The sequence below is a fragment of the Orbicella franksi genome, chromosome 4, assembly GCF_964199315.1.
Source record: "Orbicella franksi chromosome 4, jaOrbFran1.1, whole genome shotgun sequence".
NCBI lineage: Eukaryota > Metazoa > Cnidaria > Anthozoa > Scleractinia > Merulinidae > Orbicella > Orbicella franksi.
Genome location: NC_138148.1, coordinates 8,774,203 through 8,795,187, shown reverse-complemented (window position 1 = coordinate 8,795,187; position 20,985 = coordinate 8,774,203). Strand labels below are relative to the sequence as shown.

General features: G+C 39.0%; 1 protein-coding gene across 1 annotated transcript; it reads left to right on the top strand.

The window, feature by feature from the left end:
* The first annotated feature begins 1,296 nt into the window (after positions 1 to 1,296).
* LOC145484467 (uncharacterized) lies at positions 1,297 to 2,580 on the top strand. Its single transcript, XM_081463089.1, has 2 exons — positions 1,297 to 1,574; positions 2,100 to 2,580. The coding sequence occupies exons 1-2, from the start codon at positions 1,332 to 1,334 to the stop codon at positions 2,292 to 2,294; spliced, it is 438 nt and encodes a 145-aa protein (XP_081319215.1). The 5' UTR covers positions 1,297 to 1,331; the 3' UTR covers positions 2,295 to 2,580.
* Positions 2,581 to 20,985: the final 18,405 nt, after the last annotated feature.

Here is a 20,985-nt window from a genome sequence, read left to right as displayed (position 1 = left end):
AATGAAGACGGAACTTCCTTTGGAATGACCTTTAACTGGTCTTGTTTCAGAGCTGCGAGCAAGAACGTCTCTGGTTTTAACAAAGCAGCTACCAACATGCTTTTCAAAAGCTCGGGAAACGTAATAAATACTCTTCTTGAATCAGTCGCTGATGGAACTCTTTTCCAAACACCAGGCGATATATTTCTACCATTATTAGAAAATGGAAAAGCGATTTTGGACCCAGAGAAACTGATCAGCAACGAGACATACCATGTATTGCTGACAGTTGGCAAAGCCCACCAAAAAGAGAGTGCGATGCAGATTGTCCACATCCATGATGGAGAGCTCGTAGACATTCGCATAATGTAAGTTTAACATGGCCGGGGACCCTTGGAGTGAGCCTCTTGTGCTAGTAAATTCCCAAAACCACAAAATGGACGTGTCTTTGTTTTGTGCATTCCTTGTGCATGCAAACGGTTCAGAAAGGTAATCCAAATGACAAAGTGGCTACGTGGGTCCACTAAAAAGAACCTCCATCAAACTGAATAAAAACTTCAAAGCACATTCATGACATACATTGTAAGCTGATCTCCTAACGCAAAGGTATTAAGAATTAGGCTGGCAACAACATGGCCTCTAATGAAACAAATTTTGACCCTGTCCCAGTGTGGTGTGGGAGATTTCACCGAGTAATAGACCATTTTACAGTTCTTTGCTCGGTCACCTGGTCTTTAAATGGCAGCGAGGCTGCAGGTGACCTTGCTTTGATACAGACCTCACTGCTTTTGTCATGTAAATGCACCTAGTTTGCATTAGAACAACTTGTTTTACACAACAAAAGCAGTGATGTCTGTATCAAAACAAGGTCACCTCCAGCCTCTCTGCCATTCAAAGGCCAGGTCACTGAACAGGAAACTGTAAAATGGTCTATACCGGTGTAGTGCACAATGCGAGGAAGGAATTTTGTCTTCAATTGTCTTTGATATATTTCTTTCAGGTGCGTCCTAAACTGTTTATCACCAGCCAGAACATCATCTGGTATCTCCGTCAGAACTGACTGCATCACTGCTAGTTGTCCCAAATCCCTTAAATATCGATGGAAAATGTTAAGAAAAAATACTAGTCCTCTATATTCCAAATGGATTCCCCATGCAAATTTTTCAAATTTCTTGGCTACGCAAGAGGATTCCCAAAACCTGGTTGTCAAGCAGCAAATGCTCTTACCTGGTTGGTCATACCGAATCACAGTAGATGCCCTGTTACTAAATGGTTCATACGGATGGGCAGCCTACCAGTTTGAGACATTAGGTGCCCCATCGGGTGGAACATGTCATGTCACACAACTTAATATGAATACTGCTGTTGGCATTTGGCTCAACGTATCCTGTCATAGATGGGATGATAGCAGAGTTCCTCTTACATATGAATTCTACCATGCATCAGACCATGGGGAATACGATATGTTGTCGTATGGAGTACAGTCCTTCACCGTAGTTCATATTTCTCCCTTGTTCGGAGAAAATGTTGTTCGTCTTAAAGTTGACATTGTCAATGTCGCGGGAGTAGCAAGAGAAATAAAGATGTCGATCAAGGTATGCATGGTTTGGATTAAAAAAAAATGTTGGGATGACTTGTAAACTACACTTGCAAAAACACAGAAACCTATTGTCACTGATGCAGCTATAACCTGTAGGCCAAGTTATCAGTAAATACTGCAATTAATATTTCAGGCCAAAGCCCTGTATTTCCTAGGGAAAAAGAAGACTGTATCGCCGTAACAAACAGAGAAAAACGCCGACTTTTTTCCGGCTTCCAGAATTTTCTAGCATAGAAAGTGGAGACCTTCGGCCTAAGAGGTTATTGGCAGAACACTTTACTCCCAGTGACGATTTTTCCCATGAAGCAGGAGCATACGTGGTTACCTGTGAATTTTAAAGCCAGTCTGACAGAAATGTTGTATGGTGAATCTTTACCCCCAGAAAATGCGTTCTACTTTGATATAATACGAGTGGCAAAAATCTAAAGACAGGCGTACAGAACGTCTAAAAGTAAAAATACTGACGCCTTTGCATCGTGTTCACTTTAGATTTATCGACTGCCCGTTCTTTACTTTACAGGTTAATCAATCAGATTTAACACAAAGCGAAGAACTACTTTACAACCAAATTACCAAAATTCTTGATGCGATGGAAAATTATTATTCTCTGGGTGAGATAAATTTGGCGATACAAGAAACAGATTCTCTCCTTGCACTTCTCAAGGCGGCTGACTATCGGATCAACGAAACGTTCCTGCTTCACGTAAGTTTATAGAGCAATTAAATATGAACTTAGTTTTCAATAGGGTGGTTTTTCAAGAAATTGGTAAATAAAAAGCAAAGAAAGGCCTGATCATACATTAAAGTCTTTAAAATGTTTGATAGTGCGTTTAGCTGGAATGGAGAGGCCGTTTAATCACAGTCTAGTCACACGAGGAAAGTTGAATTAGTAGGATAATTGAAAGTCTTCAAAGGAATAATTAGCCAGGTCTTCCAAGACCTTGAATGAGCTATTGCTTGCGAAAATGAATACCAGGGTACCTCTACATTAAATACACTGAGATACAGAGACAACAACGTTATATCTGTCAGGATGCATTGGATTGCATTTTATACACAACAATAAAAGCTGAGTTAACTTTTTAACACCATTCTAATCACTTCAAGATAAAAAGCCTCATTCAACTGACTCTAATTTCTTATCATTGCTCATTCCGAGGAACGTTTTCTTGTGTTTAAGAAACTATTGAGGCTCAACAGACTGGTTGTTTGTTTACAGATTAAGGAATACGTAATATCCAGGATTTGCGAAGTAAGAGTCGATAGCCTCGAACGGTTAGTGCAGATTGCTGTTATTCTAGGCAAAGCCACGGAGGATGCAGGCAATGTCTTCCACAATACAACGGTATGCAGAATATATTTTGTAGATCACAGTTAGGATAGTTATGATTATACGGTAACTAGGAACACAAGAAAAATCCAGTTTATTGGAAACGGAAAAGACCCAGTTACTTAATTAATCGAGAGAGCCAGAATTTAATGAACAACACATGACGTAAACGTACAGAACAAGTATGACAACCCCACACATGATGCTCTGGTTTTCAATCTTGGTCAAACTTTTAGCATTGCCAGTGAATATACTTAACCAGTTTTAATTTGTTCTCTTTTCAGTTTGCTTTGTTAGAAAAACTTCTGCAAATGTCCTCTTTGCTTTCTCTACTGACTGACCGCCGTTCAGGGGAGATCCGCCTTACTAACAATGGAGGCAGATCGTTAATGCATTGTAATACAAATATCATGGAATATACCTCTCGTAGAATCCTTAAGGCTATCAATTCTACCAGCTACGACAAGGAAAATGAGGTACGTGATCATGAATTTCAAATTGAATTTGGACATGATCAAGCTTCTGCACGAGAAGCCCATCTTGCGCATGCCTCGTAATGAAACGTGACCTCCTTCAGTAATTTACTAACAAATTAAATCAACAACCTGATACACGTGAAGATATGTGCGTTAGCTATAGCAGGTGTTTTGATTGTGTCAAAATGTAAATTAGAGTATTGCACATTTATTAATCTGTATAACATTTTTAAGCTCCCCAAACTGCAATTATTTCCAGGTAACCATAGGAAAGAGAATTCTTGGTCTTTGCCAGAATCTGACAGAGAAGATTACCAACATACTGCTCTCGCTAAAGCTACCCGGAGAAGAGTATACCGTGATGAAAAATCAGCATCAATCCACTATTCTGGGCAAACAAAAATCGCACGATCTCAACCAGCTAACAATCCAGGAAGGAAAAGCAAGCTTTAAACTTCCTTCTCTGCACGACAAAGACCTAAAAAAGATATCCGGGAATGCATCTGACGTAGGAGTAGAGGTATGTAGGTCAAACTCTGGACTGTGAAAAGGTAGTAATTAAAGAAGAATTTCCAATAATGCTTAATTCAGTTTGTGTAGTTTAGTTTTCAATCATGGCTAGTTAGAGATCATGTTTATTCTCCTTCGAACATCGATCTTTGAATTACCACCATTAAAGCTGTTTAATATTTTAAAGGTTCAGCTCATGACTATTTGGACCATCAAAATGCAAAATGGTAGTTAATCTTTAAAAACGGTCGGACCAGTTGTTAACATGTTAACGTTTCGGGCAGACTTTTTGTTGCTACAAGAAACCATTTGCTCCAGTTATCGTTTGGCCAACAAAACAATTGGTCCAGAGGACGTTTGGTCTCATTAACATTAGGTCGCTTTATCGTTGCATTGCATTGGACCAGTTAGCATTTAGTCTAATTAGTCGGTTGAATGACGTTCATTTATTCAATATATCCTTATTTTTGTTTCGTTTTAGATGATCAACTATAATTTTAACCCTTACTCAACACACCATAGTAGCAGTAGGGTCAAATCAAACGTTGTCAGCCTTGTTCTTAAAGATGAAAGTGGCGAAGCTTTGGATGTGACAGATCTACCGTCAGAAATACAAATCAATATTCCAACATCAGAACACGACCAGGGCAGCACTGCAAGCCAAAGTCAAACAGATGACTTCCTCAATCCTGGAACTATACAATATCACGTCATTACCGTTCATGAGGCCAATAACACCTTAAAATTGTCCATGACTATGAAAAAACCAGCCACTATCACTGCCTTTATAAAATTTGGTAAACACCCAACTCAAACTTCATATGACGAGGTTATTCATATAACCGAAGAAAATGGATTTCAGACCTTGGCTTCAGATTGTAAATCGTCAGAGAAATGTTCGTACGATATCTTGATAAGTTGCAACGCATCAGGAAAATATTACTTTGGCCTCTTAGGACGAGAAGAGAACCGAACAGTCCATTTTAGAGGCAAGCGGTCTTTACCGTCAGCGAGAGCATCGAAAGAGAAATGTGTTAAGTTTAAAGATCCTCCTCCTACACTCGCCCCTCCAGTAGAGTCTACTATCCTTGTACCCCAATACGATCCCGACAACTCGGTTAACTACAGTTTACAGGTAAATGGTATTTGGTGCGTGTACCGGTCTGAAACTGAAGAGAGATGGACAAACGAAGGTTGCAAGGTATCAGATTTAATTATCTTTATAGCGATAAACAATATAGAATTTGAAAAATGAGAGTATAGCGAAGGAAAAACGGCCCACAACGGCTTGATATTGCTAGATACGCATCTGATATAAATTAGGATTTATTGAGTTGGTTCTTTCTTATAATTCTATCGTTTAGTGAATTTATGTAGTAACCCAACAGTCATTTCCCTGCTGAATAAAGAGTCATTTTTGGAGCGCTGAATCACGACTGTTGGCTTCCCAGACAAATCGTTGATAGATTTGCAGTATCTTTAGATAAAAACAGTGGAGAATAACGATTTGATTCATGTTGCCAATTTGGAGTTGTAATTCCAGTCTTTTGTCTTTTACGATGGACAAAGTGATCATGAGCCCGCAACCGCTACAACTGCAGCTATTGATTAAAAACCCTTTCTTAAAGCAAATACGCTGTTTTGTACTCTAGTGTCAAGATGAATAAATTATTCTATAACTGCAGGTGGGACAAGAATCAAACACCTCTTCACTGACCTGTCTTTGCAATCACTTGACCGCATTTGGAGGAGAAGTTCTTATTGCACCAAACACCATTCACTTTGCGCTGGTCCAGCAAACGTTTGACAATCTGGATCCAGGAGATCTGCTGGTCCTTATCACAGTGTGTTCTGCCCTCCTTGTTTATTTTGCTGTGTTGGTAATTGCACGGAGAGCGGACAATCTAGATGTTTTAAAGGTTTGTATGACATGTCATGTCGGCAGAGCACCTCACAACGTTAACGGTCATAGGAGGTTATTGAGAAACTTACATTACATGACGAAAGTGAAATCCTTTTAGGCACCGAAATACAATAAAGTAACACTCGAAGCTACAAAAAGATGTCATTGAACGAGGTTCGTATTGAGAAAGTATTGGTCAATTCAATTTTATTTCTTTCCATGTTGAAGACGAAGTCCATAAAATAGAACCAAACGAAACCGCCAGTAAAATTATTGCGTGCACATCATATTCTGTTATTTCCTGATTTACATCAGAAATGATACTCTTGCTTACTACGTCGGTTTTCAATCCATGACTGAGGCCTTTGTTTTATGTCCTAAAGCACACAATTTGATCTTACTGCCGTCTCTCTCTAAACGGTGAGTTAACAAAATGCTGGGTTTGGGTGCGTTAGACTAGCATCCCATTCGGGGGGAGTAGAATTACTAATCATGCACGTTGAACGCACCGGTCTGTTAAGCTTATGTGAACTTAAGACTCTTTTACGTACCTACATCTTTTAATTCTAGGACAGTCCTCTGATTCCTCTGGCAGAGAATCAAAGTGGTGAATACAAGTACGAAGTATCCATAACAACAGGAGGATGGAAGAACTCGGGCACTACAGCTAATGTATCCATGATCCTTAATGGTACTGAGAATACCAGCAGTGTTATCAAATTGACATGCGACCAACCACATGACGGGAAGTTGTTCGCTCGAGGAAACACTGACAATTTTCTTGTCCAGCTGGAAAAGCCGCTAGGTACGATGATTAGTGTGCAAATCGGCCATGACATTTGAGGCGACGCCCCAGCTTGGTTTCTCAACGAGATTTTAATTGTGGATCATCAAACAGAAGAGCAATGGGCGTTTAGTTGCTACTGTTGGCTCGCCCTGGAAAGAGATGATGGTAACACGACTAGAGTATTCTTTGCAGATGATAAGAAAGAAGACGATAAATTCCAAAGGACCTTCAGCTCTTTGCGAAGGAATGGTTTCTCTGATGATCACTTGTGGCTGTCCGTAATTAAGAAACAACCCAGAAATCATTTCACTCGTGTCCAAAGAGCCTCCTGTTGTTGGTGCCCTCTCATGTTATCTATGGTAACTTCCGCCATGTTTTACGAAACCGAGAACACACAACAACCAAACATTAAGATCGGACCTTTCTCCTTCACTTCGAGTCAACTTATCATCGCACTGGAAAGTGCAATTATCGTTTTGCCCGCAAGTCTTCTAATCGTATTCTTATTTCGAAAATGTGAGCCTAAAATAGACAGCCAAGGAAGGCGGTACCATCTGACCAAAACCAGGACAAAAGAACCATGTGTACTACCTCATTTTTGTGTCTACTTCGCTTGGTTCCTCTGTATCTCTACAGCTGTCACGTCAGCCGTGTTTACTGTGATGTATTCTCTGATGTGGGGAGGACAGAAGTCGGCTCGTTGGTTAACATCTGTAATGCTTTCATTAAGTGGAGACGTAATCATATCTCAGCCCATTAAGATAATTTTGGTCTCTGTCATTATAGCTACACGTTGTGGCTGTAAGAAGAAGACAACTAGAGAGTCTAAGTCAGTCGAGGAGCCGATTCGGGGACCATTCCACGATACAATATCAGTGGACGTCGAACGTGCTAGAAAGTATAAAATCAACGAAAGGAAAATGTACGCATACGGGAGAGAACTTACGTTTTCACTGTTGTTTTTCGTGCTTCTTTTGATTGTCTGTTATGGTGATAAAAACAAACAGAGATACAATCTAAAGGAAGCAACAGAAAGCGACTTCCAGTATTTTGATGATAAGGGACAATATAAGGTAAGCTCGCACTTCCTCAGCTCTTTCAGCGCTAACTGTATGTGTTATTTTTTCAGCAGATGAGGGAACTAAATAGGGTCTTCAGTGATATGCATTAAGCCAAGAAAAGAAAGGTCTAAAAGTTTGATACCAAACAGTAATTGACATTAGTGGCATAAAGCAACGGAAGGTTTCGTTCGTAATAGAATTTGGACTCGCCACCGATGAGTGTTGTTTTATAATTATTATTTCACTTGAGAACCTGGATTGTCGCGGACAAGCCTTTGCTGTTTAACACCCTAGCTGTTTACCGAAAAAAGATATTCAAACCGACGTCGAACTTCATTAATTAGACCGTGGAAAAAATGAAGAAGGAATAACGGCTCTTCAGTTAACCATTGCGCATGCAGACATAACAGATCCTAACCCACTGACTCTTGAACCGATCGACAAAAACCGGTCTTGCGAAGTCACCATATTCCATACTCGCAGACAATCCCATGCTGTTTAACACCCTAGTTGTTTGTGTGTGTGCTTTTTTTGTCGGAGCCTTTTCTTATTTTCTAATTCATAATTTCGGATATTTTGCTAGATTACCAACGTGACTCAGTTTTGGGGATGGCTGAAGAACATGTTTGTGCCAGCGATCTTTACTGCTGATTCTTACGAGGATCAAAAGGAGAGAGCGTCAGAATACATTGGAAACAAGCGTTCAATCCTGATCGGCATGCCTCGTCTGAGACAACTTCGAGTTATGAAAAGTAAGCTTTATGTCGTTTGTGATTCCTTTCCAAAGAAAGTCATAGAAAGGCATTGGTAGACTATAGAATGAAATAGTTTTGTAGCTTTTTGTCATGGTTAGACCAGGAAAACAAGACCATCTGGTCAAACCGATTACATGCGCCACCGGATCTATTGTAGACCTGGAACAGAAAAAAACAACTACTGAAGAGGGACAACAAACACACCATCAAACACAAAGATATTATATATTCAAAATTTCAAAAGTTTAGAAAACCAAGTTAAATTTAGTCGAGGTCGTTTCCAGTAATTTGAAAGCTGGTTGTATTGCATGCAACTTAAAAGGTCAATTTTATCACCGTGCCTTCGGCTACCTATAGCTACTTCTTCTTTGTTTCTTCTTCGCAAAACTATATAATAAAGGGTAAATCTCGTTCGGTTCGGTAAATCAGAAAGTATGTTAGAAGACAGTTAGAAGGGAGACAGAGTATCGTAACATGTAAGTCTACAAAGCTTACGTCTTCGAATTTCAAAAGATTTAATTGATTGAAAGTAGTTTTTTTTCAAGAAAGTTTCAGTTGTAAGAGATTATTTGCGTGAGGAAACTCCGTCTATAAATGCTGAGAACTGCTTTTTTAGAAAAAAAGGTGGCATAAGGCCAAGCTCCATGCGATGATTAATTTATTATCGCGATACACAAGAAGTAAAACCACGAAAAGGACAACATGATACCATTGTTTTCATTTGTCTTGCTTCGCCAGATTCCTGTGAGGTTCATGAATTGTTTAAAAGTATGATCACGTCTTGTTACGATTTCTACTCCATAAGAGAAGAGGAGAAAAGAACTTGGGCTGACCAAAATATTCTAAGTACATCAGCACTTTTGTGTCCAGAAGACTGGGAGTACAACGAGGATGGCCAACTCGGCAGCTTTGATTCTTGGGGTCGCTTCGCTGTTTAAAGCGGCGGTGGGTACCTGGCTAATTTGGGATACAACAAGCTTACAGCAAAACGAGTTATCGACGACTTGATAAAAAATGATTGGATTGATCGTCAAACCAGGGCTGTGTTGTTGGAGTTCTCATTATATAACCCATCTAGTAACCTTCTTGCAGTAATGACTTATTACTATGAGGTCCTCCCAGCGGGATTTGCTGGCGTTTTCAAGTCGTATGGAATCTTACCTCTCAGTGCAACGGATTCTCAAGCTCATAACACTTACTTGCTCTTTGCCTTGTTGTTTGGACTTCTGCTTGCTTGCTATTTTGTCTTAGAATGCATCAAACTTTGTCGTCAAAAGCGTTTGTATTTTACATCAGTGTGGAACTGGTTAGATATGCTGCAAATATTGACTGCATCGTCGGCATTGTCTCTGCAATGGATGCGATCAAAGGAGGCAGGAAAATCATTTGAAAAACTCAAAGAAAACCCTTTCGTACCTGTCAGCTATCACCAAGCTTTATTTCTGTTTGATGTTGAAAACCTCATGATTTGTATAGCGTCTGTTATTGCCACCTTACGCCCTCTGAAGTGCTTTTATTTCAATCCGCAAGTTATCATTTTCTCGTTTACGATTCGCAGGTCATTTTCTTCACTTGGTTCATTTTTCGTGATATTTTCAATAGTTGCTGTTGGCCACGCCCTTTTAGGAATGTTGGCATTTGGGCAGAGTGTGCACATGTTTTCGTCAGTGCCAGAGGCTATTTTCTCCCAGTTTCTTATGTTTCTGGGGAACAATATACCGCTGGACGAACTCAAAGATGCAAACCCCATTGTGGGGCGTCTCTTCTTTTTCACGTTTGTCTCCAGCACAACGATAATTTTGGGAAATATGTTTATCGCAATCATTAACGACCACTATGTTAGTTCATGCACTGATAAAGGAGGAGAAGATGTCGAACTTGCAGAGTTCATTATGAAAAGGATTCTGGAGATTGTAGTTGGTCAGAAAACCAGAAAAAATGGAACGTGGAATGAAAGTACAAACCACGAGCTCTTCGAACCCGAACAAGAACATCCAGATGGCGCCTCGTCACCTGATTGGACAACAGTCATGTATCGTAGCTGTACATATAAAACAAGCCGCAAAGGGGGTCCCTTGGTAAATAGCAGCGACAGTTTTAGTGAGTATGCAGTTTGGGAAACTTACCGACCAGAACATTTACTAATTAAGAGTTCTAACGATAAAGCAGGAGTTTCCAGTGTTAATTTGAATCGGCTGTCCACGTGCATCGTACGCTTCAACCAGCAAATGACAACAAAATTGGATGATGACGATGATAGCGACGAAGACGACGATGATGAGGATGATGATGATGATGACGATGACGATGACAACGACGACGACGATGATGATGATGATGATGATGACGATGACGATGATGACGATGATGATGATGATGATGACGATGACGATGAGGAGGAGGAGGATCACGACGACGATGGGGAGCACATCGAGGAAAAACTTGAAGGAGAAGAACTTTATGCCGAGGAAAATGAGTTTGGGAAAGAGTTTTTTACTCTTATTTTACACTAAATATTACGCCGTATTCACTGCACTCTTTCTATTAACAAAGTAGTTTTTAACAACAGTGACTACACTAGAATGGAAGAGTATCCAATTAGTAATGAAATCTGTAACAGAATAATCTTTACCCAAGGCCGTTGCTTACGGTGGTTGAGCAATTTCTCAGTGTAGATTAAAAGAGAACTGAGCATTTCCTATTTTGTACATTTTGCTTTATCACTGAATGCTTTAATGAGTCGTGATGTACATATTATTTTTAGCCTATGTTTAGATACAAATAACGGTTGAAAATCATACTGCCAATGTAAAGTGAAAAATAACTACAAAATCCAACAGACCTTAAACTCCACAGATTTCGTACGTGGCAAAATCAAAATCTAGCCCATTTACGATGTGAACTTCAATTTTTTGAGTTTTCTAATCATTACCAAGTGTCATATTATCCTGTCCTGATTGGACATTTACCCCTCTGGCTTAATGACCAACCTTCTGTAAATGGGAGATGTATGCAAGGTTAAAGCTCCTAAAAATATTTCGATTTAGAAGCTGGGTCACTCTTGCTTCCTTTTTTCTTAATTTGTGACATAGTCCGTGTTTTTTTTTTTTTTGGTAACGATTTTTGATACTGTTGTTGTTGTTGTTTTTCGTTGTTGTTTTATTTGTCATTTTTTCAGCGCTTGAACCGTTATAGGAGTAACTTTATAAAATTCAAGGTGTATAATTTCCCACGGGAATATGGAATACATCTCATATCAAAATATTTGTTGAGTCAATAACATTAAAAAGGATATGACATGACATAACCTAAATAAATGGTGGCAAATTATGTGTAGGTCGTGTAACTAATGCAATGCAATGGAAGTTCTAATCAATGTCTGCGTTAAACGCTAAATCTAGAAAATGTTTTCTGAGAGATTTATTATCTCAAGCTTTATGAGGGTCTTTTATATTGGATTAAAAGCACGAGATTGAGTAACAGAGCGAGTTTTTGATCTTCACACCAGTGATATTTCCAGAGCCCTAGCTCTTCATTTAGGTTAGAAGACAGCTCTTAGAATCATGGGTATGCGACGTGATAATGTGAAGTCTGCAAACTACAAGTAGCAACAACTGAGATGTCATACTCGTACTCGATCTCGTTATAAAATCTTGAGGTCCATGTCATCCTTTTGTTGTTTTTGTACCAACGCACTGGCCTGGTGTTCTCGATGTTTTTTTATTGAACAGGAAAAAGATTGGTTCTTCTTTCAGCGCCGCCTCGCTATTTATAGTCGTTCATCTCCTACAAGAGGAAGGGTGGTAACTTCCTGTCAACCCGGTTACGCAGAAATGGATGTAAACACCCCAGAGAGGAGGAGAGTGAAGGAGTAGTAGGATGGGGTACTTTGGTATGGCGTTTCCGTTGCGGAAAAAACCGTATCGGCTATGAAAACATGTTGATAAACACAATACGTAGGTCGAAAATTGTAAATTATATCGAAGGTAATAAAAAAAAATCTATGTCGAGTCTTCCATAATATCTGTTGACTCGAGCAGTGGACAGCACGAGTTGAAATAATGTAAGTGACGAAATAAAAACACGAGACGAGAAACAGAGAACGCTAACCAGTTGTCTTGCCAGTTTATGGCTTTTATAGTTTCGATCCAAAATGGCGGTGTGTTGTCTACCTGTTAAAAATTGCAGGTTTTTCCCTCTTGCTTGATTTACAGAACACTCGAAATTGCATGTTAGATCAGCATCACATGGAAGTTACAAAATTTTGTTTTGGTTCCCTGACGAGTTCGAGAGGGAGCAACTTGCACATCAAAACACCTTTGCAGACCTCACATACCTATGCAATCGTGCTACTTTTTGAACGTTCTCTTGATTAGTACACATGGTAATATAAGAACACTTCCGGTGAACCAAGCGAAAACGAGAATTGTGATTGACAAAAAGCACTATGATCGCCTCGCTATAAGAGGTCTGCTAGGTATTTTTACCCTGCGAGCTCAAAATGCAGACTGCAGGCCCCGCACAAAATTCAAACATGAGTCGAGAATGAGAGAACGCTTCGCCAAGGCTCGATTCTGCTCGTAATTCCCTCAGGCTTTTTTTTACGATTTTCTAGCGAAAGAGAGACTGCTGGCAGTCTACAAAATAACTTGAGATGGTTCCTACACAAGTTATTTTGGCATTCAATTAAGATTTCCACGTGCCGAAATTCACGAATGGGGCTCGTAGCAATCCTCCGTAAGAAAAAAGATGGCGACTGGTGCATTTACCTATAGTTCTTAGCGCACGAAAACCTTAACAACGTTCATAAAAACGTACAGAAACGTTATAACATCTTCAAACCTAGGCTACTTAATGTCCTTGGAACAGGGACGAATAATGTAAAAAAAAATTGGCTTTCTTTGTGCCTTATAGGCTTTGGTAGGCTCACAAGGCATTGTGGTAAAATGTAGAGCCGCCATCTTTTTACCTACGGCGGATTGCTGTGCTTCCGACGTCGCCCTGTCTCCGCACGAAAATATATTTTTTTTTTTTTGCCAGAATAATAACTGCGGGCTGGGAAGGGTTTACCAAATATTTGTGGCGTCAAAAAAACGTGTGAGAGAGGGAGGGGAGCGTACGTATTGGCCAAGGTTAACGGTGCGATCACACAGCGAAAAGGAATTTGAGATAAAACTTTGAAAAAAACTGTCTCAAATTATCTAATTGCAGTGAAAGTATTTACGACTATAAATTAGGCTATGTTGTAAAACATCTTTTGACGTCGTTTTGTGTTGATTTGGTTTCATAGGAGCTGAGAAATTTAGAGATTCCTGTAAGTTTTCGGATTGCGCTCAAAACATTTGCTGTAAAATGCAAAGAGGTGCCTCCATTGTCAATCTTTATACGTGAAGCGAGAGGCCTGGGTATCCGTTCAGCGGTTTTGTAGGTTTCAGGACAAGTGGATAGGTATTTTCTTTGTAAGTTCGCGTAACAGATAACAAAACGAGACAAAGGTAAAGTACTCATTCTTTTTAATTCTTTTTGCTCACTCCCATCTTACTCAACTAGATTGTATGCTACCAATGATTACACACTTACATTCTGACTGCTATTCAAACGGAAAAAAAAATTAGCCCGCATTGCATACATGTGTGGCTTGGAAGTTTTACTCCAAATAAGGCCCCAAGATTTTCAGGTTTAAATAAGTGCTAACAAATAACCTGTAATGGATATCAAAAATAACCCTTAACTCTCAACCAACCTGAACAGGTCCTTCTGATAACAAAACAGAACAAAAACTGCCCTTTAGAAACACGTGAGGAGCAAAATAGGTCCAGAAAATTAACTTCAAAAGAGGACAACAAATGTAGAAATGTCGTGAGCCGTAGGAGTCCGTGTAGGTACTTCACCTCAATTTAACACATTTTCTTATTTCACGCCCTTGACGTCATGTGACTTAAAGCAACCAATCAACAAAAACCGCAGGACAGGCGAACAGTTGGAAGAGCATAAACAATGGTGTGACTACGGATTGTTTTCGAAAGAAGGAAACAGTCTTAGTGGGTGTTCTTATCTAACTTTTTCAACCTTTTCTATCATTATTAAGCGTGAGAACTATTCTGTGTTCAAAATGCGTTTTTCTATTTGTTTACCAATTACTATTTTTAACTCTTCTCAGCTGCCTGCAGTTAACTTCCCAGATTGGCTGCTAAAACCAAACCTCGTCAAACAAAAATAATTAGAATGATTGAAATTATGTTACTTTTTGTCCCAGTCTTTTCAAAATCTCTGAAGGACTTGGAATTTCTACGATATTATACCAAAAAAGAAGAGACAAGCTCTGAAAGCCAGAAATTCTGCTAATTTCACTTAAAGCTATTCAGGGCTTACTAAATACTCAATTCATTTCCTACTGTACCGAACTAGCAAAACGCTGCTGAAAAATTTATGAGTAGCCGTGACCTTTCTTGAAAAGATTGCTTATATTGAATGAGTTTAACGATAACAAGTCTCCATAACAGTGGATTACAAAAAAGAACATAATTTGTGTTCAATACAAATTAATAAAGGGAAGTTATCAATAGTTTTGGTTTCGGTCTATTTAAGTTGCCTCGACTACGGCGAGGTACTGCTTCTTGAAAGCAAGAAACTTCAAGAAGCAAATTTTATGAGGTGTTTATACATTTTCGTGTGAAGGCTGTCTGACTAGGATTTTTACGTTGTATCAAGGACCAAGATGTGTGGACGAAAAGTAATTTGAAGCAGCCATGTACCATGAACAATTGCAGAGAGTTGAGGCTGTTCAATCAATCGTAAGTATTTTATGGCGTTTAGAAGAAAAAGCACTTCTCTTCCTTGTTATTTAGAGATATGTATTGCTTAATTTTTCATCGTTTTTTTCTTCTTCTAAACGTTAATGACTATCGAGAGTGACTGAAGTTGTACTTTTAGCAACAGATCAATTTTCAAGCTTACTAATGCTGAAGAACATTTTAACATGGCAAACTAAGATGGAGCGATATTAGTCACGACGTGCTTTACTGGTTGCTATAATTTTGACCACATCCTTTTTCTTCAACGGAGCGGAACTCAGAAATATTAATCATGAATTATTGTGTGGGTGATTCATTTCACTCAACAAACTCCTTGAACTTAACAAAGTTATCAACCATGAACTCAGCTAATAAAAAAACGATCTCTTACTATGTCTTAGACAGAATGTTTTTTTATTTAAGCGAAATATGTATTCGTTGTTTCCGGGCGTTACGATTCAAATTAGCAAGATTTTCACTTGTGCTGCTTCTATTCCGAAACTTATTTCAATCATTATATATTTATATGAAAATAAAGTTTTTATTGCCCATTGCCGGAACATAACAATCAGTTGTTATTTACCGTAGCCAAAATTGCAATTAGCCAATCAGAAGCCGTGTCTTCTGTCCTGATATCCTACGATATGACGTAACTGACCTGATAAAGCAACGATACAATGGTCACTTGGCCGAATTTAGGTACGGTAGATTTTTGATACGTTACGACGGCATATTAGCATTTTGTCTCGTTGTGGGTATTCGGGTTCGACAGAACTCGCCTGACACGCCACCGAAGCGTACGAAAAAGGTATGTCACTCGCATTTTATACGCGGTAACTTGTGTCCAAAGTGCAACCTAGAGTCATCCTGGTATCAAATATATCTTTGCCGCTTATCCTCTGGCTCACAAAAATAATTATTGCTCCATTGCTTCATAACTACATCTGTCTATCTAACTCAAGTGAAATGAGGATAATTGAAGGTAGCTGATGTCAATGGTTTGCCCGCAGGTTTTCCTGTCTTTGCTGACGTCTTTGACGTCTTTGTTCCATATTGGACACGCTTCAAGTACGGACGGTAAGGAATAGTTCATAACTGTTGGCTTGCAAGTGAGTTTGACTATGGAATAACCCGGAGATTTTAGAGACGAATTTCACTACTTTTTTGTTTTAACCTGAGGGAAAAATGAAGTGCTCAAATTGTACTTTGTGTCCTAGCCAATGGCTTTCTACTGCGTCAGTGGAACAACTTGTTATCAACCTCACCAATAACGAACTTGCAACCCGAAGAACCCAATTACTTCAGCCAGTTAGCTCGCTCAGTTTTTGCTAAGCTTCTCTGATGATACATGTAACTTCTTCTAGTCGAGTTTTAAATAGGAGTAAAAGCATTTTAAAAATGATTTGAAGAATTTTAGGGTCATAATTTCTCTGTAAAAAAATATGCCAAAGGTAAAAAATATTTAAAAAATTAACGGAGCGACACATAAACTTGCACATTTAGGGGTTTCCATGCTAGTCATATGCCGGTTAATTGCATTTATACCAAATCGTAACTTTCTGGTACGTACCTTAGGCGAGTTTTCTCAAGCTATGGTTCGTATATCGGCGAAACGTAGTCGATACAAAATACCTATCGCGAGACAAACACTAATAGCCAAAAAGTTACGATTAGGTTTTTAACATACCTTGATGACTACGATATCGTAGCCATATGAGGTCAGTGACTTGATATGGTATGATATCAGGACGGTGGGTACGGCTTCTGATCGGTTAATTGTGAATTTTGGAACGATAAATCTCAAGACAGAACCTTTTTTTCGTAATTACAGAATGCACCAGCTACAAAGTCATAAACGATCCCACCCGATCTGTTTCAAATGGTGCAGGCGGCGGTTGTGATGACTCTATGAGCGACCTTTTCGGTGAATATTGGATTCGCTTTAAAGGAAGTGGCGGAACCGTTATTCCTGAATACCCACCACCCATACACCATTGCGGAGCCAATGCACCGGGATGGATCCGTGGTGGCCATCCTGCTGTGAATGATGGGATTGTTGAGCGTCAACTCTGTTACCATCTTAACGGAGATGAATGTATATTTCAGTATGGAATATTCATTCGCAACTGCGGCGCGTTTTATGTTTACAGACCACCTAACATAACTCGGTGTTCTTTACGTGTATGCACTGGTAAGTATGTACTAACATTGGCTCATTCTTGAAGGTATTATTTCGTTTTACTTTAATACTTTTAAATAAAGGACGAGTGAAGTTAGTTGACTAGCAACCTTCTTAGCATATGATAAATGTAGAGCTACTCAGTAGAAAAGTCATCATTAAACCGTTATTATTATTATTATCATTATCATTATCATTATCAATATCATTATCATTATCATTATCATTATTATTATTATTATTATTTAGTTTTCTCCACGCCAATAGACCCTTTAGGTGGCAAGTTTCGTTCTCCAACCAACACTGTCTTGTGCCTCGCTCTAGCTTCTGCCTAGCTGGCCCAACCTTCTGTCTGCGCTCCTTTTCCACTATCCTTCTCCATGTGGTCTTTGGCCCCCTCTCTTTATTTTATTTTATTTTATTTCATTTTTTTTTTTTCAACCTGCAACTCCATCGCCACCATGCATGCAGTCATTGTTCCTCTCCATTCTAAGTACATGTCCAGTCCACTTCCATCTTCGCCTTCGAATCTCTTCACTGATCCTATTCACGCCTGGTAAGTACGAAATGGTCTCGTTTCTAATATATTGTGCCCGCCATGTTCGTACTCAGGCACGAGATTTGGGGTGAAGAGCGAAACAAAGACTGGGAAGCGTTAAAATTCGTAAATGTTCGAAAACAGGTTGGAACCTTCGAGTTAGAGCTAGGATGGTAAGGAGGGACAACACTTTCAGAGAAGCCATCTTTTGCTGATCCGACGCAGACATTTTAATCATAAGCGAACAAAAGATAAGGCAAGTCCTGTCCTTCTTAGCAATAAATTCTCCTCCATCTAGACCTCGACAAATGTCTCCACAACGCTATTGGCGTTTCCAGTCAAAATGTAATCCCTGACGATCAAATGACAGCTTCGTCTTTTTACCGTGATGACGATAATTACCAACCGGCTTACGGTCGACTCCATGGTAACAGAGGTGATGGTTGGTGTGCAAAAGAGAAAAACGGTACTGACTGGCTTCAAGTTGACCTTGGAAAAGTATTTCAACTGTGTGCAGTTGCTACTCAGGGAGATAGAAATCACGACAATTATGATGAATGGGTTACAGACTTCAAGCTGTTTTATTCATCTGATGAGAAAAAATGGACAAATTATAAAGATGGAAATGGCATTGAAGTGGTAAGTTTGATGTTCTTTACTGTAGTTAAAAAGGAAATCTGACATTTGGTATGTAAAAAACTGTATGTTTTTAGGGTAATATATTTGCGTCAATTTTGTTGTACATAGCACTGCTATTCGATCAAGTTGCGATGTGATGAAGCCATTGCCCTATTTCAGACCTAATTAAAACGTTGGTAACGAGCCAGCGTTGTGTGATATCTACCATACATGTATATGGCCCTTCCATATTTGGAAGAGCATGTGCGCTGTCAAAATCAGAGAGGAAATTATTCGAAGAGAGAGAGGGGATCAAAAAGCAGAAAGAATCGTCCTTAATACATTCTGTCTGTCGAACCCATTGGGCAGTTACGTGGATAAGCTATTAGCAGGCCAGATTTAACGACATTGTAAACGTAATGCCTATGTGGTCAGTGTACGCGTCCTAGTTGTAATTTGCAGTTAAGTTAAGCGAAAGTAATTTTCATTACGTCAGCATTTGACAAGAGCCTTCATATTCCCCAGTTTTAACTATACATCAATTCCAATTTCAGGCTCATGCCCTATTTGAAACAAAAATGGCCGAAATCTATGCAACATTTCAGAAAATGACAGCCTAAAATCACATTTGTTTGGCACCGTGCATGCTTTTATAGCGTATATAAAGTATTTTAAAATATTAATGGAATTTTAGATCTGTACATATACGATAAGAAGTGATAGGTAACTTTTAACTTAACTTAACTTAATTTAATAGTAATCTTATTGGAAGTGTCCTTGATAAGTCGGCCTCCGGGCTGACTGAAAGTTTTTAGACACTTAAATAAAGTTGATTGATTAATTGATTGATTGATTGATTGATTGATTGATTGATTGATTGATTGATTGATTAATTGATTGATTGATTGATTACATAAAGGATTACTCTCGGGTATCTTTCTGACAGGAATTTCATAGGGATGGTAACAGTGATACAGTTGACACACACAAGCTACCAGTAGCGGTTTATGCAAGATACATTCGGTTTTACCCAACTAAGCAACATCGATGGAACTGTCTTAGAGTGGAGGTGTACGGAACAGCAGGTGAGTTCCTTCTATACTAAATATTTCTGGAAATTGCTTTTATCATTTCTAATCGTAAACTCACTAGCGAATACTAAAAGATATTTATTTTGCATTATGAAAGGGTGCTTTCACAAAACATTCGCTGCTTTAATGCTAAAGTGGACCAACTTGGGCACGTTTGTTATTACATCTAGAAGTGCGTCTCGACATAAAAACGGGCACAAGATGGATCATACGTCAAGACAAACTATCTGAACTAAGAGACGCACTTGGCTGAAAAAGATAATCCGTCTGTGTTTAAGACGATCATTGCATCAATCATGCCTCTAAATGGTAATACGTGTCAGTATAAAGACGAGCAGAGCACGCTATTTTGCATATCTCAGGGGCGGAATGAGATATTATTGTGTCTGATAGTTTGCCCCGTTTAGAGGTATCAAATAATAAACGGATAATTCTTCTGGATAAACATGAAAAATAATTATATTATCTTAAATTGACTGAGCTCAGTGTACAGTACAGTTAATCAAGACAAGTAAGTAGGCTATAAACTGAAGGTAATGGCGTAAATAGAAATTATGAAAGTAAACGTCAAATAGCATGTCAGACTGTTCCGGGCTAGACCTCCATAATTGGATTTTCCTCAAAAGTATGAGCGTCGCCTAATTTTAATTAAATCTACCTGTGAGCTACCCTATGTTTACAGATATCGATGAATGCAAGGCGAACACTCATGACTGTCATCCATCAGCGACTTGCACCAATACAGAGGACTCTTTCACTTGTGCATGCAACGAAGGATACACCGGCGATGGCAGATCGTGTATCGGTGAGTTACAATTACACGAATCATGTTTAATTTTGCCTCCAAGTCTTTAATATTTCAAGGTTGCCTACTTCAAGAAACCATATCACACCACGTCCGTTATGTTAAGAATAGAAGTTAGCAATATAGTTGTCGTAAAAATCGTACAGAAACTCAGCTGGGGAATCTTTGCGAGTGCTTTCCAGTTCTTTACACCAAAGTTGCTGACTCGTGAAATTTCAATTTAGATAGTGCAATGTAAAAACAATACATTGATGCTAGAATCAAAATCAGACCAAGGACGTCTCAGTGAATTCGTTAGTATTCAGTGAATTCCCACGATAACCTGCTTGTTCTAGTCTGAAAACAAATACTAGAAAGAAAATTTGATATAATATTAATTGTGTCCGGTGCATTCATGGCACGTTGTCAAGGCGACTAAATCTCCAAGTTTCTAAACTTCTTTTTATTGTTGTTACTGTTGTAGATGTTGATGAGTGTGCCGATAACCAGTATCATTGCCATCCTTCACTCGCCGACTGCTTCAACACCGAAGGGTCGTATACGTGCCATTGTCTTCTTG

Coding starts and splice junctions, on each gene's coding strand:
- LOC145484467 (XM_081463089.1), top strand. CDS start 1,332: ATGAATACTGCTGTTGGCATTTGGCTCAACGTATCCTGTCATAGATGG. Junction 1,575..2,099: donor AAATAAAGATGTCGATCAAG/GTATGCATGGTT, acceptor TTTACTTTACAG/GTTAATCAATCAGATTTAAC.